This window comes from Falco biarmicus, chromosome 2 (genome assembly GCF_023638135.1).
Source record: "Falco biarmicus isolate bFalBia1 chromosome 2, bFalBia1.pri, whole genome shotgun sequence".
Lineage (NCBI taxonomy): Eukaryota > Metazoa > Chordata > Aves > Falconiformes > Falconidae > Falco > Falco biarmicus.
The window spans coordinates 102,862,830-102,886,014 of NC_079289.1; the positions used below are offsets into that span (position 1 = coordinate 102,862,830).

The 23,185-nt window shown below is 40.3% G+C and overlaps 1 protein-coding gene across 2 annotated transcripts in view; it reads left to right on the forward strand.

Moving 5' to 3' along the window:
- The window catches only part of APP (amyloid beta precursor protein), a 229,353-nt gene that overhangs the window by 65,855 nt on the left and 140,313 nt on the right, over window positions 1-23,185 (forward strand). For both annotated transcript variants that reach the window (XM_056327035.1, XM_056327036.1), the window contains exon 3: window positions 13,985-14,114. In XM_056327035.1, coding sequence (XP_056183010.1) covers window positions 13,985-14,114 — 130 coding nt within the window. The remainder of the gene's footprint in view (window positions 1-13,984; window positions 14,115-23,185) is intronic.

The window sequence follows — 23,185 nt, forward strand, 5'->3', positions numbered from 1 at the left end:
GTCCTTCTGTTAAATGCCCACATGGACATCATTAATGGGCTCAGGATGATGGCTTATTTCTTTAATAGCTATAGTATTTAGCAGGAAATTGGAATTGGGTTTTCAGTCCAATTTAGCAAATGGAGATGAAGGCACCAACCAGTTTACTAAAATAAGCCAGAATTTTTATATCTTTCTTGCCCAAATTTCCAGGCTTTTGCAGACGTTTGCAGGTGGCAGTTGTTACAGACTTCTCTATACCCTTACTCTCTTCTGTCACCCTGGGGATTTGAAATGTCATGAAGCAGAGTTAGAGAAACAGTAAGTGCAATTTACGTGTAGAAGTGAATTCTAAGTGACCTGGGGAGTCATAATACTTTTAAAAGTTAATGAAGATTTCTTCATATTCTTAATATCCTATTGGACATTGGATTTCAGTAATACTTTCTGAGTGTTATCAAAGACAGGAGCGGTAGATTCCATTCCATATAAAGCAGAACATGCACGACAGATGTATGAGCTGCTTCCTCAGCAGATTTCCTTCTTTGTGACCTGCTGAGGCCTCCATTGCCTGGTACTCTCACTACCCTTTACTGCCACCTCTTCCCCCTGCCCGCCAGCCCTGCCCCCCCCTCAAACCCCCACCCCCTTTTTTTTTTTTTACCCCCAATGTGGAAATGTGACTCGGATTTCTGCAGAAGCCTCAGCAGTGTTCATAATTCATCGTTTCATTCTTTTGCAAAGTTCTCCATTACTTTGGAAAAAATTGTGAAAATACATGCAACTTCTTAATACGGTTTCTTGTTTTAGAAACCAGGCATTTCTTTGGGTTACTGCTTTGGTTCTGTTTTTCTGTTTTCCTGACTTAAAAGAAGCTGGTTGTGCGGGAGTTCACAAAAAATCAGCAGTAATTGTAGAGGGGAAAGGAGGAAAAGGGTGTGTGTTTTAAAAAATAAAAATAAAATGGTTCTTTGAAAATCCTGACTTCAAAGCTGAATATATGAAGCAAGTGAAAGTGTTGTGAAGTTTTCTGGTCTGCTAAAGTGTAGTGTCCAAATTTCTAAAAAGTTTCCAAGAGTTTCTTTCTCAGTGATTTTTTTTTTAAGGGATTCAGGGGGCATATCTTTGTACAAACATTGATATTGTGAAGGTTTTTATGCATTTGAAAATTATTTCCGATTAAAGTATAATGCAAGTTTAAAATGAAATCCTGAATAAGCCCGTGTGGGTCTCATTAGGCTGAAGTACACTTGTTCAGCTTATTCAACTTTCAGACTGCAGTACTGGAATTTATTGTCTAAGTTTTGGAGCACTGTTAATTTGTAGTCCCCTATATGAAACACAGGCACAAGCAAAACATAAAAGACTAAATTAACTTCTGTCTTGGTAGTGGCTCTAAATTGTAGCTCCTTCGCGTAGACAGGGCTTCAGAAAATGCTTAATGACAGTTTCAATAGATGAGCTTTAACGGTGAACTTCATTATTTCTGAGATACAGTTAATACTAGCAATGGAAGAAATGCCTGATTTAGCTTCAGTCATGTGTTCTCCAGGTTACTGTCCTAAGAGAGCAGTTTGCAGGCAGAATAGCTGTATCTGTGCAAGACCGGCGAGTCAATTCTTACTGCTCTGGACTAAATGTTGTGAGAAAGAACTTGGAGAAAAACACAAATTTAGAAATATTTGATGTGTGAAGATGATGTGAAGAAAGATGTGATTTCTTTAGGAAGGAAACTTTTATCCTATTTTATACTGACACTAAATATCCTGTGTTTGTATTTTAAAGCTATAGTCTATATAATGTAGATCTGATGCACAAGAAAGGAATTATTGGAAAACATTGCTGTTTGATTTAAAAGAAGAGGGGGAAAAAAAAAAAAGCTGTGTCATCTTAGAGCTACAAAGGTAATTTACTGTAGGAATCCTGTTTCAAAGGACCAAGGCATGGAAATAAAAAAGGCTGAATGCACATTCCTGAGCTGTTCACAAACAAGTACTGTTACTGCTTTGAATGTTTTCTGCAGACGTGCTCCCTGTAGCTTTGTTCCTCGTGTTCAACTTCTAATTATTTTTTTTTAAGGTTAAGTTGTGTTTTAGGACATCAGGTAGTCTTGTTTCAAACTTGCAGATTTCCCACACTTTTTCTGTATTCTTTTCACTACAGAACTAAACCATGCATGGTTTTCTTGTATGCTGGATGATGGAGTACAATCACTGTTTCAGAATGTGGCCTTATATTACCACTTCATATTCTTGGTACTAGAGCCTGAAGTTGATTTTGTGAAAAGGGAAATCACAGCCACATTTGTCTCTTGGGGCATGCATACAACTGAATCTAGGCTCTTAGATTAATAAATTACCCTTTGGCTAGTTCCACAGTAAACTCAAGAATGCATAAACTAATTAGATTATTAAAAATGAGTTCCCAGGCCTGTTACTTTGTGACAGTTCTTGCATGGCTCCAAAGACAACTTTGACATAAAGTAGGTCATTTCGTAAGCAGTTGAACTTGGTGATAGTTTAATAGAGAACAATATTTTTTTTTCAAGTATATTTTCATAGATTTGTATGGTACTGCTTAGATATGTTTTGTACTGTGATCTACTCAACAGGCATAACTAACAACTTAGTAACTAGTCACGTATGTTCCTGTTTGACAGAAATGTGGGATGTTCCTTTATGTGAAGTTTGGCTAACTAGTTTAGGTAGGTAATTTGGCGATTTAAAATGTGTATTACAGGCCTTTTATATTGACAGTTTCTTTCAAAACCTGGGGAAAAGGAAATTTTAACTTTCCACATGTAGAGATTTTGACAAAGCTATTAAACAACTTAATTTCATGCCTTCAGAACAGTACCCCATCTTTGGGCAGAAATGGCTGGCACAAGATTTGGTTCCTTCCCCACCAGTCCTTTTTGGAACTTACTATGCCTGAGATGTTTTCTCCTCCTCATGATAATACAACAGAAAGAAAAGTCAGATTGTTGTTTGGTTTTGGGGTGGTTTTTTTTTTCTTTTAATGTTTGCTTTTTTAAAAGAATAGTCCTTCTAAGGACTGCTCCTGAAGATCCATGTCAGGTAGCAAAGCCTTTATTGCGATCCCTTGGATGCTGGTACTGTAGCCAAGACTATTTCGTTTAAACACCCTCCTTGTGTATTAGTTGTCTTATACACATCACTGGCATTTCAGTGTGATCAAGGAAGGAGCTGCTGCCAGGAGAGCACTGTGCCTCACTTTCCTCCCACTGATATGTGCTGTCAGAGGGATAGCAGCCTGCAGGAGAACTTGGAAAACCAGACTCATCCTCTCTAGCTGCTTACACTATCCTACTTTCCTTGATATGGTGCCACAGTGTTTCAGGCAACCCCTAAAGAGGGAATGGGGTGGATGAAATCTTGTATAATACCTAAAGGAGGAGGTTATTTTTTGGAACTACTGGTGACTGCCTTTTTTTTTTTTTTTTTTTTTTCCCTCTTGGGAGGACAGCAGTCCTTACCCTTTGTACATGGTATGCTACTCTGAGATAAAAATACCCTGTTAACTTGAATAGGTATTATTCCATCTCACTGCTTTAATATTTAACCTTATTCCTGCAGAATTTAATTGAAAAACCACAAACGTACAAAAAAGGCACACATATACCCCCCCAAACTAACAACTACCCACCCAAAACTCTTAACTGTTTCTGGCAATGCCACTGAGTAACAGACAGGTATAGTCTAATCTTCTGTGTTTGTACTCAGAGTAAAACTGAACAGGCTTATGGTGGTATGACAAAGCACTTTGCTGCTTCTCTGTGAATAAAAATTTTTTCCTACAGAGAAATGGGAGTGCTTGTTGCATTGAAACCAGTAAGTGCTTAGGTTGGACAGGGAAGCAGCTTAGTAAAGACCGTAAGTCCAACTGACCCTGTTTACTGTGGGGTTTTACAGTATGAGCAGCTGAATATCCTCCATAATTACACAAGAGAGACTTCAGAGACCTGATACGGTAAACAGAATTTGCCTGGCAGGGCCAAGATTTTTGGTTTGGTTTTCTTACTGCATGCAAACCTATTTATGTTAGAAAGTCAAGGACTTGAAAGGCAGTGAGGACAGTGTGGTTGACCATTCAGCCTTATTTCCGTTTCCATAGGCTTCTGCCTTCCCCGTGTGCGGAGGATAGCACTCGGAGAAGGCCAGTGTGGGAGTGTTCAACTAAGCCTGTGTAATGCACAGAGAACCCTGTGCATGAATTAGGGTTGAGTAGGCTACCTCACATCTAGCAGTTTTTTCCGAATGCTTTAGTTACAAGGTAGGTGGCAGACTTCAATGAAATCCCAGGATTTTTAAGAGAAGAGCTTGTGTACATATGCAGCTCTGTGTGGGTGAACCAACCCAACTGGCCACTGTATAAAACCAGCTCACGTTTCTACCATTCTCAATAGCAAACACACTTGGGATACCATACCAGGTTTTGTGTATACCCTGCTCACACAGGAAGGCAGTGACTATATGCTCTTATGACCAAGAGTGAAACCACAGCAGCATCTTGATCCCTTCTCCCTCGCTGCCCCTGTCTCCTCTCCCCACCTGTGGATAATGCCTAGAAGGTTCATCAGCTCCTCTCACACATACCTGTTTGGGGTTTTTTCTTTTCTGTGGGATAAGATCAGTAACGAAGGAAACTAGGTTGATTGTTGAAATATATACTGGCTTTGTATGCTTGGAGGAAAAAATGAAGAGGTTTGAAAGATGCCTAGGAGAAGGGGCCAGAGCATTTGTCTGTTAGCATGGGACTGCAGAATCGCAGGGTGGGCAGATAGATAGAAAAGGCAACTAACAGGATGCCAGGATGAGTAGGTTGGAGAGGCAGGAGTTGGGGTGAAAGGGTAGAAATAGTGGAGGAGTTTCATGGCAGGAAACTCTTGAACTGCAGCTCTGTGTGTAATGTTGAAGCAGTTGAGATGTTAGAAGGGAGAAGGATAGTTTGTCAAGATGGGCCCTAAGAAACAGTTTTAAGAGCAATATGTGAAACTCCTAGATGGGGCTGACGGTTGATTCAGATAGCTAGTGAGGCTGCAGCCTTTGAAAACTGAAGGATGTTATGGATGGATCCTAGGTGACGTGGCTGAAGATAGGTCTTTGGAAACTTGTCCTTGGGTCTGAATTAAAAGAAAAAATTCTCTGGCTATTTTGGAAGATACTCAGCCTGGGAATATTTATTTATTCTAAGTAATTGGGTGTGGCTTTGCTTTTAAGAATTGATTACTTCTGTTTTCTTTCAAACCGTGGTGTTAAAAGGGATCCCTCTTCCCAATTGGCAGCTGGAAATTAGTGCAAATACCTGAAATGTTATGCTGATTCAGCGGCAGCAGCAGATAGCTGGGAATTGCGGTACAGGAGCAGAGCTGTTCCTTCTTGGTTGCCTTGCTCTTTCTTGGGTTGGCCCATGACAGTGAAGCTGGAAACTGATGCAGCTGGTGCTGGATTTGACTCTCATAATTCTCTTTGCCTCAGTGCCTCAGCTTGGCTCAGGAGACATCATTAACTACTGTTTGGAAATCCTTCCCTTGGCCATAATCAACTTCGGAAAGAAAAATAAAAACAAAATAATGTATGAAGTCAACAAGTGAAGGAGTTACTTGGGTTACAGAAAATGACAGGAAAAGTTGGGATGCTAGCTAGCCCTGGAGCTTTGCTACTGTGTCTAGAAATGCTTGTGTGGTTGAGAAGGCCAGGGATGAGTGGCTGAGCTTGGCTGGGCATGACAGGGCATAGCTTGAAGGAGCAGAGATGTGGCAGAGAAGGAAAGGCATTGCTGCTGACCCTGGGAGCGTGCTGCGTTGGAGAGGCCAGGAGACAGCTGTGAGGAGAGCTGTGGGGTGGCGTTAGGCAGCACTGACTGTGTAAACAGGCACGAGGAAAAGTGGAAGAGACTAGGAGGTGGCCAGCATGGCAATATGGTTCGTCTCTTGTGAAATACTGCTGTCTGCAGATCTTGGACCCCTAGAGCTCTCCAGAGATGTCAACGTGACTACACATAGCATAGTTCTGTGTTGGTGTATTAAAATCTTTCTAAAGCTCTCATGCCTTCTGTTCTCTACATGGCTTGGCGATTCAGACAACTCTGTGTCCATGCAAGAGGACTGCAGAGCTGATGTACCAGATGTTTACTGTGCTTTGTGGTTATTGTGGGTGTTGTTTCACCTGGTTAGTCTGCAGATCTAATCAAGGCTATAGCTAAAGCAGGTGCACAGAAAGCAAGGGTCAAAAAATCATAACTTGGGCCAGCGTTTACTGAAGAAACAGGCAAAAATAATAGGATAGCTGGTTGAAGTGGGTGGGAACATAATAGTAATAAGCATCCATAGTTGTGTGTGTTAAGTGTGTTTATTTTTTTTCCCCTTATTTGTGAATAAGAGTGTTCAAGGGAGTGTCTTTCCACGAGAGTTTGTGAGGCTCTTGTTCTTTTCATGAGGGTTTTTAGTTTGACATAATTTTTGGTCTTTAAGTTACATGACTTTGCAGCAGTAGAGGAGAAAAAAAACCCACCCCAAAACCCCTACCTAAACCCCCAAAAAACCAAACACACACATATACCCAACCTCAACAAAACCCAAGTCTCTAAAAATTCCTATTTCTTGAGTCCTAATTCTGAGTTTAAACCTTAATCAATGAAGGTTCAAAATTGCCTTACACTGAGACCCTCTGTAGTGATGTAGAAAAGTAGTTGTAAAAACCCAGTAATAAACTAGAATATTTTGACATGAGACATGAGTGAAAACTTGAATCTGCATATAGCTATTTTCCAGATACAGACTGCAAGGCTTAGAACAGTGCATTTAATTCAGGGCTTTTGAAGTTTTCAAAGGCTCCAGCCTCACTAGCTATCAAATTTTTGAATTTGAAAAGCACAAGTTATGCTTGTGTCATTGCTGCTCATGTGATGCCACTGGTACAGCTGATCTGGGACAGCTGAGAGTCTGCAGCGTTGCTGCTTCCAAAGTCATAGATTGGAAAGCCTGCAGAGATACTGTGCATGGATACACAGAAATAATTATTGTATACTTCTGTGTGGACATGCCAAATGCTTGAAAATAAGTGCAATGTGTCTGTTTGTTACCCCTCATCAGTAACATCTGCAAAATACTGCTAAGCAGCTGATCATTAGTTTCTTTCCGTGTTCGTAACATGTAGGTTGCTTTCTGCACTCTGTTAAGAAAATCTCAAAAGGATTTTATTTATTTAAAGATACATAGAAAGGAATAGAAATAGTTTTGATTCAAGTATACTTTGTTAATGTGGAAGTGAAGGCTTTTTTTCATAGTTGAAGCAGTATTTAGCCATCCTTCAGATACACTTGCTGTCAAAGGATGTTTTCCACAAGCAGTTGTAAGACCACAGTCTTCCTAAACATTGTTTATTAAATGTGTATATTCTTTTGTGCTTGCGATAACTGTTGCAGACTACTTCACTGAGATAATAAAAACATTTCTTTGTCCATTTCAAACGCAGAGGTAAATGGTTACCTATGATACGCCTGTGACTTTGATTTACAATTTTAAAAAGAAAATTGTCTGATAATTTCAGTAAACTGTTCTCAGTGTTAGAGTAGCGTTGATATTGTAAGTATAGAATATTTGAGGTACAAAGTTGAATGGTCCAATTGGAGGGAAATATCCACAGACCAACTTCTTTGGTGGTTCTTTTCCTTTTTTGGGGGAAGGTGGAGGAGGAGAGCGGGCAGAGACTGTCTAGATGTAATCAAGCTGTATCCTAGTTTGAGTTATCTTCCCCTTTTTGTAAGTAAATCAAAGCATTCAAATGATTCAAGTTGCTAAAGATGGAAGTACTAAAACCATCCTAATTTTTATTCTATTTATAGCAGTAATTTGTTTTTCATTTATCTGTATGAAGATTCCTTTCTAGTGTTTCTATGGTCAGTCTTGCATTTATTTTGTGATACAGGTGCTGTCGCTGACTACCTGAGACAGATTTCAAGCAGAATGCCAGCTCATAAATACCTGTCAGATCTGGGGTGCATTAGCACCAGTTCTTCAGTGGCACATTGCAGAGAGACTGGACAGTGTGCTCTTGGGGAGACTGAGCAGCCTTTTCTCACTGTGGAAGTGGAGTTGAGCATTACACTTAATTCACGCTGGCTTCAAAGTCTTGCCATGCCAGGTGCTGAACCTTAGGGTAAAAGGAAGACATAAAAAACAAATGTGTGATCTAATTTAAGCCAAGATATCATGAGTAGGTACAGCAAAAAAATGAAGAATTAAGGACAAAGAATAGAGGGAAACGATAATAAGACAGTATGTGTACTTCAGACTACTACAGTGTTCAGTGGCAGTTAAACTAATACAAATCTCTGGTTTGGAACAGTCAGTATTCAAACTGATGTGGGATGCACTTTGGAGAAAAATGCTAAGGTGTTTAAATAAAAAATGGCAATTTCATTATATGTCAATTTTGCACTTAAAGAAATGGGTTTTTTTGCTTCTTGCCCAAGTTCTCTGCCATTCCAACTTGTTGATGAAGATGGCACCAGTTCCTGATTATGCTTTACATTATTTGATCTAAGATACTGTTTCCTTTCTTTCCTCTTTTTTTTTATTAATTCATGTTAAAGTGTAACACCACCTTGTATTTTAGAAGGGGTGTGTGTACATGTGTGTATGTGCAAGTGCATGCATGCGTGTGTCCGTGTAACGGTTTCAGTGGATGGATCATACTCCATTAGTAATTCAGACCATTTGTTACTCTGAAACTGAATCTTGTTTTCTTGATGATTCTGCTTCTGGAATACACGGGAAAAGATCTTTTAAGTTCAAGCAGAAGTAAGACTAAATCTGTACCGCATGCATTATGACAGTACTTAAGATTTACATATACTTATTTCTATTTTTATTGTTATTTTACTTGTGTAATTAAAAATGCAGAAGTAAATTGAAATAGCTCAACTAACCTCCTAATTGTCATCTAACATAAAGCTTTCAAAATTTTATTTGGAAATATGCTAAAAGAAGCAATAATCTGAATGGTCAGAGTTTACAAGATGAGGAGCATAATAATATCAAGAGGTGAAATACTATACTTTTGAATCTAAATATATTTTAGTATTGGAGACGACTCTCATATGTTTATGCTCAAATATTACTTCAAGATAGCACCAGGATAGAGAGTTTGGTTGCTTCTGCTGAGCATGTATGACTGGGTGGAGAAACCTATTTATATAATCATATATCAGGAATTGATTTTTAAAAAAAGTATCTCTCTTGAGTATTTCAGTTGCATGTAGTGTTGGTATTTGAGTGCTCGCAGAGGTAACCCAGAGGTCTCCATCCCTGAGATATTCAGAAGCTGCTCTGGACCCAATCCTGGGCAACAGGAGCTCCCTTCCAACCTCAGCCCATCTGTGATTCTGTATGGATCGGGGTGATCATCAGAGGTGGCTAAGGTCATTCATAGGATATGTTCCCAGGTATCATTGTGGTGGCTGACTAGGAGTATCTGTGTTAGGTAGGCGTTTTCTGTTTTAAGAGACACTTCTGATAGTGGGTAGGCTACTTAGAGAAGCAGCTTTGGGGTCACTGTTGTTCAGTCTCAACGCTTGGTAACTCACTCATTCGCTTTTTGGGTGATAAATTAAGATCTTCATCAATTTTAAATTTCTGAAGGTGGTTGTAAGCTGCAGCCAGGCTTGGCTGTACTAAATGGGCTATTCCTGGAGTCGGGCGCTTCCCCTGCGCAGGACAGGTGATCTCGGCATTGCCCTTTGACTCTCCTTTGGACTCCTTCCAACTTACCCAAGTCCTCCTGAACCGCTGGCCCCGGCGTTCCAGGGAGGGCCGTGCCTCCCTTGTGCCGCGGGGAACTCGCCTTGGCCAGTGCCTGTGGTCGGCTGTCCCAGCTGGCCCTTCCGAAGTCCCCTGTCCCACAGGAGAGGCCTGGGGACACAGCCGCCGGCACTGGCTGTGTGGAGAGGCCTCTGGGCTGACCTGCCTTCTGCGGGCGGGAGGGGTGCCTGTGGGTGATGGCCCAGCTGCTGCTTTGCTTTAACGTTTGCCTCTGCCATATATATCTTTTTGTTTTTCCCAGGTTTGTTTCAAAAAGAAATCCCTAATCTCCTGTTAGGTATCACGTACCCGACTAACTTGTTGTAACGCTGTCACCACTGTATCATCTACACCTTTGTATGCAGATGGATCAAAACATGCTTTCTTTTATTAAGCACGTCTGCATTTTAGTCCTAAATCGACATGTTATCAGACTTGGTAGTGGTAAACATGAATGTAAGCATGATTACATGAAACTCTGAGTAGCCTGGATGTAGAGGTTTTTTATATTTTTGCTTCTGAAGTCAGTATATAGGGAAACTTAGTAATGAAAATGGAAGTAAATGAAGATCTAACTGTAACTTTTGATTGCCAGTTAAAATTTTTAGATTACACTGACTTCCATTTCTTCCCCCATTTCTTTTAAAATACAGTAAAGGAATTGCTTTGCAGCCAAGTACAATAAAGTTGAAAGCTTGGATCTTCTGTAACTTTCTAGAGCTGCTGGCTCTGACTCCCTAGAAGGAGCAGTGGCTCATTAGGGACACTATAAATAAATAACGAGGCTCAGTTTTCTGTGCCACTAAGTAGGTTCCACTTCAATTCAGAGCAAATACCTTATGTAAGTCTAGTGAGGGGAACTTTCCTCAGTGCATACACGTTGCTGGCATTAACCTATTGATAATGAAATTCAAAGCCTGTTTCTCTTGTGACGGGTGGACAGAGCTTTGTGTGAGCTGTCAAAGGAAATTAAGAGTTTAGCAATTGACATAGAAACAGGAGAAGAGGCTTCTTTGTATTTCTTCGTCCTTGTGTGCTTTTGACAAATACTGTTAACTACTTAGAATTTGGTCCACTGTACTAACCAGAAGTTAAAATGGTGGGTTTGGGAAATAGAGAGGAAAAAAGTAATTTTTTTTTTTTTTTCTAACTTATGGATTCATTAAGGTTCTACCGTAATAATGCACTCTCACGCATTAGAAATTCACCTTGGGAAAACAACTAAATGTGTCTTTGTTCTCAAAGATCAGAATCCTATTTTCTATCACTGTAAAGCTAGGTACATGTTTCTGTGGATGCATAAATTGCTTTCAGGGTTTTTTTTTTTCTTAATTTCCTTTTTTAACATTCCTGCCCCAGCCATTGTGAAGTTTTTTTTAGTTGTCTTCATTTAAGGCATTTACTTCCTCTGTATGTGACAAGTGACGTTTAACCCTGAGGAATGTTAAAATGTCCCCAATGAGAATCTGTTGGTGACACTGTGATATATCAAGTGCATGGTTTGTGATGGCATCCAGCATTACGTAACCATGGGCTGTAATTATTCAGATGTGATGTCTGTGGATGTATGAACTTGGAAGAGTGCAGCATGACGATGCTGAAGGCAGTGTTAAAATAAAATCTTTCTCTTTCATCTTGCTTGTTAGCTCTTGAGGGTGCTGTGGTGCCCTGTGGTGTAGTATTTATACTGCAGTTGAGGTGTGAAATTTCCTGCCACGGTGACCTCCTAATCCATTTTGGCAGTGCTGTGACAAGTCAAAAGTATGAGCATGTGCAGACCTGTTTGGTGGAATGGAGGAGACCCAAGGGGAAAAATATAGAGATTGAAGAGGAAAGGGGAGCTTTTCTTGAATTTGCAGCCTTGCTGTTTTAGTTTAGAGTTCAGGTTTTGGAGCAGGGGGAGCAGCAAATTCCTCTGGAGCTGGTTTCTGTGAGAAGTGTGAAAATGATGGTGTATTTGTAATACAGATGATGACCATCAGCCCTGGTCATCTCCTGACAAAAAGAGCAAAGCAAAGCTACAGTCTTCTGAGTGCAGGAAACTCACTCTTTGAGTTTTGTTTTCTACTCTGTGGACTTTCTTGGAGTGAACTGTTTATCGTGTGCTGGGTTAATGCAGACGGTGGCATCTGAAGCCCTCTGCGCACACTTTAACCATCCATTGTAGTGAGCTGAGGGTGCTGTCAAAGCTGGCAAAAACATATCAGATGGCTTCTGTGAAGTGCTTATGTAAAGCATGAGGTATCTGATTTTAAAAATGCTGTTTTTTAATACAAGACAAGGTTGATGTTCAGGCTCTTTAGCATAAAATACATTGTTAAGTAGCGTTTCTGTCTGTAGTCATTTCCGTGGCATTGTTATTGTACCTGGCCTTGTTTTGTGCATTAACCTGTTAATATAGTTCAATTTTACAATTATACTGGCCCCTTCCTGTCTTTCAATGAAAGGTAAGAAATTCTTCTCAAGTGTTTCCAATAATGCTTTGATTATTTTCTGGTTTTACCACGCCTGTGGCCCAGGCTACATTCATTCGGAGACTACTGATCTCAAATCTGAAAAGGCTGTGCTGTTGGTTGTTGGTGTCTTCTGAAGTTTAAATTTGTACTCAAGCTGCAGTTAAATAGCCTGCTTGTTTAATTTTTGCCATAGTTAGATTTTAAACCTTCGGTCAGGGGAGTGCCAGGATGTCCTGGCCCACTGGGATGTTGTGAGCTTGGGGGAGATGCGCGATTGAGACAAATCCTTTTTCCTCGGGGCAGGGCTGTCGAGGTTCTTAAAGTGTTTTTCCAAACATAAGTTTTGGACTGCCAAAATTCACCCGGTCTCAACCCAGATCTCTTTAGTTGGGATTATGTTCCTTTTCCGTAGGGTGTTTTTTGGACCATCTCCAATTACTTTTTTTTCCTCAGGCTTGTTCCCATTTCTGATTTTCTTTTCCACTGGTAGGTGTGAGTAGACTAGTTTTCAGTCCACATATATCCTCAGATCTGACCTACTTGGAAATTGTTAAGGATTGCATGAAGAAAGGCTAAGGAAGACTAGTACCTTGTGAGTCTGATGTTAAGGCTCATAGATTGCCAATTCAAAAAACCAAAAGCAAGATCCATAGGCTGTGTTAGCAGCTACTGTGGTGCAGTGAGGGTTGCGAGTGCGAAGTGAAGCAGCAGGGGCTCAGCATCCACACTGGGTGTGCTTCACAGGCTGTGCTTTGGTTAGCTCTAGCCTGGTGGCATGGACTAACCAGTTGTTAGGTGTGCTCCAGGAGCACATATTCCTATTAAGTTTTATCCATAGGGAATGCAGTTTGCATACTCTGAAATCCTTATGCAGCATGAACCGCAGCGTCGTGCAAAGCAGTGGGCTCCCAGTGAACTGAAATGCACGTGCAGAAGGTGACTAGGGTGGTGGGTCTGCAGAAGAGGTCAGTGGTTAAGACCTGTCCTTGACAAAAGAGGCCAGATGAGCTATTATTGATAGTAAAGTTAAAAAAAAGGGTGGGGAGGGAGATAAAAAGCCAAGTATGTGGCTTGATCAAAGTTTTGGCCTGCCAATAAATTAGTCATCCAGGTTGCTGGTGGTGTGGTTGTGGGTGTGGAAGTGTATTGCAGTATTAAGAACGGATAGGATTTTGATCTCGGCAGTTTAGGGAAGTTGGAAATACTGATGATGTAAACCTAAATATGAATAACTGATTTAACAGACCGTTAACACTATGCACACTGCAGTGGGAAAGAATTAATGGTGTTTGTTAAAAGTGATTGAGATAAACGTAAAGCCATGGTATTAATTTTAGAGGTATGGAGATTACATCCCATATATGGATTTTTGCAAGAAAGCCTAAACATGGAGGAGCAGGTATTTTGGTCAACAGTGAAACACCTGTTTAGCTGATCTTTAGCTTAAGCAAGTATTACTGGCCAAGTTGTATTTTTACAGCCAGTGAGCTGGCAGCCACATGTTTTTAATGATGAACAAACACACCACCTTTCCAGGTAAGTGCATGTACTCATGCCACAGAGTTAATACATTACACTTCAGAAGAGGGAGAAGATAGGAGAATGAGTGTTTTTTTGTTTTGAGTATTTTATTGTGATACCCCTGTTACAAACATGTGTAACAGTATTGCATGACCCAGAGTGCATACTTGTGATGACGGTTTTTTTTTAATATTTTTAACTCTAGGTCTACCCTGAATTACAAATCACCAATGTTGTCGAAGCCAACCAGCCAGTTACAATCCAGAATTGGTGCAAAAGGGGATGGAAGCAGTGCAATGGTCACCCACACATTGTGGTTCCCTACAGATGTTTGGGTAAGTGACAGTTTCAGTGTGGTTTTTCCTGCTCTTTGATTTTTTTAGTCTCTTGATGAAAAAGATAGAGAATTTACATAAATTACTTTTAAACCTCTGTATTATCATCTTCTCTGAGGCGGGTTTTGTCTAATTGGTCTGTCCTTTGGAACTGTATTATCTACAGAGAAAATACTCCTGCTCTTCCCAATACTATTTTCATGAGTGACTGAAAACCAGACTTCTGCTTACTCCCCCCATTTTTGTCATTATCTGTCGTCTTCTTTCTTTTTCCTTCCATATAGACATGCACATGTGCGCCCAGTTTACAAGGTTTTTTGTTCATAAGTTACTCATCCCTCAAGAAATACTTCTTTTTTTACCCCCATTGTTTTTGTAATATCTAGCACTTGGTCTCTTACTGTGAAAGACAAGAGAATTGGTTTTTATTGAAAGCAAGCAAAAGCTACTTTATAAATTCTGTTGTTTCTTTCTGCAACTATTTTTGTTGCAGTTGCTTGCTATTCTTTCCTGTGTCCTTGGGTGCTTTGAATCGATTCACCAATTTAAAAGGGAGGTTCAGTCCTTAATTATTTTTTTTGTTAAGCTTTACTCCTGTCAGCATTCAGAAAACTGAATTGTATTAATTTGTCCTTTTCGTTAACGTTCTAGGCACAACATTTTCTTGAGATTATTTCAAGAGCTATTTAAATATGTTACTTTACTATTGCCATTTGAATTGTGGTAAATCAGCTGCCTAGTTTCATGTTCAAATGCTGGAGTTCTGAGTTTGAACTTGCTTTTATACTAAGCCAGGGCAGCTAAAATGTGTGGAAAGCAACTCAAGCCAGTTATTCCATGAAATAAGTAATGAAATAAATCCAGAAAATACAGTCTTTCTAGAATTTCTGTTCAGTGGAATAGGTAAAATACATGGCACGCTCTACCTGATGTCCAGGCAGTGAGTGTGCCAGCTTAACAAAAATAGGACTGCAGAGTAACAAGTATGCTACCACTATGGTCAAAGATGCCAAAACAGCAGATAAGCAAAATCTGTGCTGAGGAGTATCAGGGAAATTTTATTGTTCAGTGAGGTTTCTAGATCTGATGTATGTTTGTACAGATATGAAATAGGTATTTCCAGACCTGCAATGTATCAGTCAGTGCTACCATAGGTAAGAATGACTAGTTTGTTCTGAGCCAAAAATGTTAAAGGAGAACCCAAATTCAAGACTTTCTGTAGAGAGATGGACCTGCCTCTAGTAATACAAATCCTGACTGCAGGAAGGAACCTGCTGTTTTTTGTGTGTTTTCCAGACTTCTGCATGACTGGAGCTGGTCACTTCCTCCAAAAGTTCTAAGGCTATAAAAGGAATGCACTCTTCTCCCCATTTGCCGCTGTGTTTTCTTTAGTTTTCCATAGAGAAGATAAAAACATCAACTTGTAGTATCATTGTACTAGTAGAGCCAGATAAGCAACTTGTTAGAGGTGAGGCAGAACTGCAATCTCATCTAGCGTCATCGTGATAGATTTGATCAGATTCTGTGCAAGTGCACTTGAACTGATTAGAGATGTGGTTGAAGAAGGTCAGACTAGTGGAACTATAAAAACTAATTATTTATTGTATTGTCATCATAAGCAAAGCTCTGAATTATGATCATGGAACTATTATGCTCCGGATTCTCTGTGCTTATGCAGATTCGGTCAGTGCCCTGGAGAACTTACAACCTAATTTAAGATAAAAGCCAATGTCATCACAAGAGCAAATGAATATAAATTGGCCATGAATAAATTTAATCTGGAAATTATAAGGAGGTTTCTGCAAGAATAAGGAGCTCCAACAGTCTTCTGATAAAAGGAGTAAGTCTAATAATTTAGAAGGAAGTTCATAAATTTGTGAACAGGACTATATTCAGTTCCCGGCAGGAGTGAGGAACTGAACTTGGACTTCTAAGGTGTCTTTCCAGAGTTAGTTTTGAATGAAAAATTATTGGGAGGTTAAGGTCTGCTATCTTTAGGTAGCAAAGTAGGCTTTGCTTGCTGCAGGCAAAAATTTTAGACATTTAAGCACCTCATGCCCATTAATGCCTTGCCCCTTAGCTCCTATTTTCTGTTTTAAAATCCCCTCATACACTATTTCCTTGTAATTGAGTTTACGCAGTTGTGTCTGCCTTGTGTGTGTTTGACATCCTTCTATGCTGCCATTCATCTTTTGACCCTTACTAGAATAAAACTAACAGAAACAAAAGCCTTAGATACTGATCTTCCCAAGAGTTTACTGGGAGAAGAGTGGCCACCAGAGGAAAAACAGTGACCGTGGCCAGTATCTGTCTCTTCTCCATCAACCAGCCCTCTGTTTGTTGTGTATGGTTAAAGTAAGACTTTCTTGCATGTGGTAAAGAAGCGTTAGAGGAGAAGGCTGGAGGGGAGTGGGTCATGTTCCCACATGTGAGGTTAGGGGTACAGCCCATTGTGGGAAGCTGGGCTTGCTTAGTGTGCAGCAGCAGGTGTTCTTCTGTTGCTAGCAGCCCATGTTGTCCTCTCCTGTTGGCTTGCTGCCTTCATAGTGGTGAAGCTGGTCATGAAATTAACAGATCCTCTGGAAAGAGCAGAGGTCTTGAAGGGGGGGAAAAAAGTGTTGTTTGGGGTTTTTAATGAAGACTGTTCATTTATTTTTCCTGTTGGACAGTTACTCTTAATTTAGTACTTTGATTTTTGTGTTTTCGAAAAGTTGTGGTCAGATACCTTGAATATTCTTGCTGCCTTGTACATCAAAGGGGTAGGCTGGAGGCAGGGAGTTGATTGAATTCAGTCTGTCAATGTCTCTTAGCTTTGAAAGATTATATTTTTTAATAATTTTATGCAATATTGTTATTTTTGTTGGGTGCTTTGGTTTTGGGTTGTTTGTTTTGCCCCCCCCCCCCCCCCCCTTTCTTTTTTTTTTGTATGTGTGTTTTAACTAATCTTGTAGCCTGCACAAACAGCTCAGTATGAGGATACTGATTTCATTAATTATCACCATAAGCAGTGCTATGTCTGTCTTGGAACTTTTTTCCTAAATCTTGTTTTTTACAGAGTTAAGGAGTCCTGAGAGCTGTTTTTTCTTTCTCTCCTGCTAATACTTCTTCAATGTTAAAAGATAATTTTTTGTAAACTTGGGATTTTGCCTGTCAGTTCTGCATGTGCCCCAGCTACCTTTGGTGTGGTAGCTGCTAGTGGGCAATTTCAGGAACTGGATACTGGCACTGCTCATTTCTTAGTAATTTTTGTTAAGTATAGGCCCTTGATATAGATCAACATTAAATCCGTTGACTCTGGTAAGGATTAAGGTGCCAAAAGAAACTTTGGTAGTGGGCAGCTCATTGCAGGGTTGAATCTTACAAATTCCGCTTTGCTGTGAAAATCATTTTCAGTATCTTGAATCAGCTTACAGTTTCTTCCATCTTGACATTTATTTTCCACAGAGGTGAGAAACAGTGAGTGACAGAAATGTGTCCGCTTTCAGGCCAGATCATCTTCACAGTCCATTTGCGTCGCAGTCTTCAGCTGAGGCACTCTGAGACATGTAGAGAGCGTATCACTGCAGCGCTTGGCTGCTCCATGAGTTTTTTCTCTTTGAGACTTGTGCATGATGGTAGTTACTGCAGCTATTTGTAGCAGTATACTTTCGAATTGTTGATCGGATTTATTAGATTACACAGCTTTGTATTTTAAGTGGATGCAACTAAAACATAAAAGCAGTAATTTAAATAAGGCAAAATGAAAACCCCTTATTTGAGTCTGCCATGTGTCTTTGCAGTGACCACATAAATATGCCCCTAAAAATGTTCTAATTGAACCCAAAGAACAACAGTATTACTGGTTTGGTTTATTTTAAAAATCTACTTTTGTGTTTGTGTGCAGGGCTTTGCAGTGTTCTTAAAACTGCAAGCTTTGAGATGTTCTTGTGCAATAAGTCTGATTTACTGATTTATTTGTTACATGCTTCCAGGGACGCAGGGGATTACTGTACAGTTTGAGTTCATTGAAGAGGGGAAAATTCTTGCGAAAAGAAAATTGTTGAGTAAACTTCAGTTACCTTTCTGAACGCACTGATGGCATTTGCCATAAAACTATCCTTATCTTCCTTCCTCTAGAAAACTGTATCTTCCAGTGTGTACTTCTTATGGCCAGATGCTCTGTTAGCCATGTTATGATAGAAATAGGACTCTAGATGGGTATTTAGGTCTCTTGAATGATGGTGCCAGACTGCCGTCTTCAAGGCGGGGAAAAAAAAAAATCCTGGATTTGAGGGTGGTTGGTTTTGGGGTTTTTTTAGTAATACAGAGATCAAAGGGTTAAATTACGATATTTGAGTGAGGTATGTACTGCTTGACAAAGAGCCACATATGTGTGTCAGTGCTCAGGCAAGGATGATGAGCCATGAGATGTGCTGGTGGAACAGTGGTCTGAATTGCTTCCTTGGTGTTGCATGGCGTGTGTGTGTGCTGGCATCCCCACACCTGCAGCATGGACAAAGCAGGTGCTTTTGAGGCTGAGCCCTCCAAAATGGTAACAGTAAGCTTGCTGTGGGGCACGGCTGCAGGATTTGGTCAGGCAGTGCAAAGGAGCCCGTGATTTCCACTTTGTTCTTTGAAAACTGTTCTTGAAAAATACCCTGGCTGCAAGCCTGGCCTTGTTAATGTTGGAGGGAGGTCTGCAACGGGCTACAGCAGGAGGGCAGGATTTCTGCCTGTATTGGGGCACTGTGGGCAATAAGCAGTTCTGGTTTGCTTTTTCTTCTCTTCACTTCTTGCCTGAGAAAAAAGCAGCTGGCGAATTTGTGCAGCGTGGGTTGTGAAATGAGGTAGTTCACTCTGTGTTCCCAGCTGGCAGCAGGAGCAGGACATCCTTGTCCCAGTGCCATGATTGTTTGAATAGCTTGGATAAATGTATGGATATACTTTTCTAAGTGGATGACATTTCATTTACTGTTGGTGAAATACATCCCAGCCTAGCTGCTCATTGTGCACCGTAGCCCTGGAGAGAGAGTAGAAGCTAAACTATGCAGAAGTTTGTGAATCGATACATGGGCATGGCAGACGAAACAACTACGAGGTTGGGTAAAGGGGAAGGCATTGATTAACTGCGCTGTGCAAAGCGCTTGCTGGCGTATTCACATGTGACTGTGTTTCATTATGTTGTTAATGTATGCTGCTAAGCACTGTATTCAGACAGTGTTTGAAGGATCCAGATGTATTAGAATATTATGATGTATGTAGCCTCTGTCAATCAAAACGTGATTACTTGCAATCGTTTATTCATAAACAAGTGGATTAGGTTTATATAACAAGTATATTTTGCTGTTTGGTTATGTAGTGAAAAGTTGGCTTCTGTTTCTGCTTTTAACAAAAACATCTTTGAAAATATTTATTAACTTGTCATGCTTTATTACTCTAAAAGCTTGTAAACTTAACCACTTGTTGATGTCAGAAGAAAAGGCATACTCAAGTTTTGAAATGTATGCCTAGCCAATTATACCAAAGAAAACACCAAGGTTATGCCTGGAATTAATCATTTAAATAGAGATCTATGTAATTGACAGTTCTTTTGATTCATCTGGTAGTTTACTTGCAATTTTTACTGTAGTTTTTTTCACACAAGTATGTGAAATGCCTGTTTACTTCTACATGGCAGTACTTGCTTTTTGCTTTTTCCCCCCCTCTCAGCTCACTGTCTAGTGCCCGTCTTTGACTGCAATGGCAAAGCTTCTCTTATGAATACTTTGGAAGCACTTTCCACTGGCTTTTCCATGCGGCACCTAATCAACAGCATGACATTAAGTAATTATCATGGGGTTTTCCTGTCCTTGTTAGTTTAGCTATCCACCTCCAGCTTGCCTCAGTCTCTGCTCAGCCACGTGAGTGATGCAGACAAGCCTCATACCACACACTTTTCCTAAAATAAAAAAAAAAAATGCACTTAGTTTCAGCCTACGCAACTACATGTCTAGTTTTTCTGACAGTGCTAGCTGACAGGAAGGAAAGTATCTCCAAAAATACTGACAATCTGAATGGCTTAGTGGGGAGACCACAGGTAGAGAAATGCTATGCACAATGAAAGGCACAACTGTTCATTGGAAGAAATGTTTCATCTCCCTTCTTCGCTCCCTCACAGACAACTTTCCTGCCTACTAGTGGTATTTTTGGTATAGTGCTAGCGGAAGGATGAGAAAGCCCTGCCTTCACAGGCTGGGCACATTTTTTTTTTTTTTTTTTTTTTTGCAAAACTGCAAGCGCTGTAGGGATAATGAGGTGTCCTAACACACTGGCTTCCTTCCACTGCAGCAAAGTCTTGGCAGGTGCTCCCTGCCCAGGTCCAAAACCACACTTGGCTGCACACAGGCAGCTCTTCGGCATTGTGCCAGCAGTCAAGAGTTTTCTCCTGTTTCTGCATCCTCATGACTGAGCTGAGTGCAGCAACCTTTTAGAGCCTCAGTTCTTGAGGTGTTTTCTTAAATGCAGTTCTGCGCAGCAGTGTAATTAGGAGCATGCCTTGACCTGCTCTGTTAAATAGACATGGTTTTCTGTTATACCTGAACTCTGCTGGGCCAAATTTTATGGTCAGCTTCTGTAATAAAGTGGCTGTTAAGCATTGGTTGGGTTACTAATTGTTTGTACAAACAGTAAGGAGTTTATCTTTTTATTATAATTCTGAGCAGCTGTATTACCTCATGGTTTATAACTGTGTCTTTCCAAGTACTTTTTTTGCAGAGGAGGACTGTGTAAACTGTTAAAGTGGCCTTTGGCGTGGGTCATGGGGGCAAAATATCATCAGTTGGAGGAAGAGGTGGGGAGTGGGCAGAGAAATCCTGAATGAGATCGCCTACCAGCAGCATGGAAACTTCCTCAGGCAGTCAGGAACCTGTTTCGGGAGGCTTCCACCTCCTCACTTGAGCCAAACATTCGTTCAGCTGTTGGTTTAGCCAAATCATAGCTGAAGGCATGGAAACCTTGAAGTGAAAAGATAAAGCAAAATCAGCATTCTGGTGGTGACCAGAATGTGTCTTTATGTATGACTAAGAGTAAATATAAAACATCTTATTTTTGTATAGTAAACCCAGAAGAAATAAATCTGAACTTACGTATTTCTGTGCATTTTTAGGGTGTATGTATGTTTTACTTGTTTGGTGACTGCAGTAAGGTTTTAATAAGAAAAGGATTTGTGGAACAAGTCACAACACAAAAAACTTCTTGAGATCTTGAACACATAGCTCTGCAGATATACTCCTAAAGCAGTAGAAGAATTCTTTATAAGTAAGCAATGAAAATGAGGGGTTAATTTGTTTCTTTACAATGGACAAAGGAGACGAGAACAGGTGGTGTATACACTATAGGAACAGCTTACAGGAAGTGTTCACTGATATGTGAAAGTCATCTTCATAGCTATCTATTAAAAATTGTAGTTAAAATTGTTACCAATTGTAGTAAATACTGTTTCTGGGGTTTTTTTGTTAAATGTTTAGAAGCTTGAAAAGATAAATCAGTTTTCTGCTTTAATGACTAATGCTAGTTGGTCTAAGTTTTCTGTAACTGTCCAGGCTATATGAGTGTGCCAGGGATTAAAAGCAGCATCTTCCTGCTTTTTCTGCAGTGCTTTATTTAAAATGAGTTAGCCACAAAAAGTCATCTTCAAAGAGTATTAGTAAGGTTAAAAAGAGCCCAGAAATTATGAAAGGGGGAAGCTGAGGTGGCCTCCTGACTGTGGGTCCCTTCCTGTGCAAGGGGCATCAGGGAGGCTGCAGTTGCAGGGCAGCCCCATCTGCCTGCCCTGTCTCGCTGTGTGTGCCTGAATGAGCTCTTCGGTGTTTTCTTCTGACCTCCTGGCTCGGCCTCTCCCACAGCCTTAGTTAATGCTCACCACTCAGATCCTGCCTGAAGTTTTAATTTTCCTCTTAGAAGTTTCTCTAACCTTACCGGAGCACTTTGGAGAGACAGGTTTAGTTTCACAAAGGTCACAAGGGTTAGGAGCGTCATCCCTAGTTCGTAGTTGGAAGGCTGGAGAAAGGCTGGGAGGAAGCTTCGAAACCAAATGTATCTGTTGATAGTCAGGCTCCAAATTGTAAAGTGCTTGTAACAGTGTGTGTGCACATGCACCCAGGGATTCTTTAAGAAGCATATACATGTATTTGGTTTTGATAAATGTGTCCATTCACATACATACACACACAACCTGGGAGTATTTCATGAAGCCACTGCCGAAGTTTCATAGCTTGTTCATTGTATGAATCCAGCTTTTGGAACAGAGAAGCCAGGAAGCTTTCATCGGAGCATCTTAGTAGCGCTACAGAGTTGATTAATCCTGTTGTGGTTTTTTGGTGTTTCCTTCAACATACAGTACTTAATATTTTGCAGTGGAAGAATTCTGCTGATTAAAGTGTGTTGTTTGCTTAGTCTTTTAGGAAGGAAAGATGGGGAGAGGGAGAGAAAGGAAGTGTACATCTTACCGCATGTCATTAAATTGGTTTGCATATGAAGCATCTTCCCACAGATTTGTCACCTAACTGAAAGCCATGGTGAGATCTCATGCTAAATATGTTCTGGTCTCAGAGGAGGATTGAATGTTGCCCACAGATTTGGTGCAGTTGTTCAGTGCAAAGGAAGAGTCAGTGATGGGAATCACTGGATGTTTCTAAAAGGTGCTAGGAAAGATCCTGGAAATGCATTTCAGTAAATCTGTTTTGGGGTGTGGGGGTGCTTTTTTGAAGTGTTGAGCCCCTAGGAATATTGGGACTTACAAGTGAGTATGATATTGAGCAAGAGGCCCTTTTTTTTTTTTTTTTTTTTTAAAGGAGTAGGTAGGCAAATGGATAGTGTGTCTACTTTGATTTTTCAGAAGAAATTTAACAAGGTCCATTACCAGAAGCTATTAAAGAAATTAATCTACCATGGAATAGAAGAGAAAACTCTTCTGTAGCTAAATAAGAAGAAAGATAAAAAAAGGCAGGAATTAATGGTCCATCTTCAAGGTGGAGAAAGGTCACCAGCAGAATCTCAAGGGATCAGTTCTTGTGCCAGTGACATTCAAATTACTAGTGATTTGGAAAAAGGGT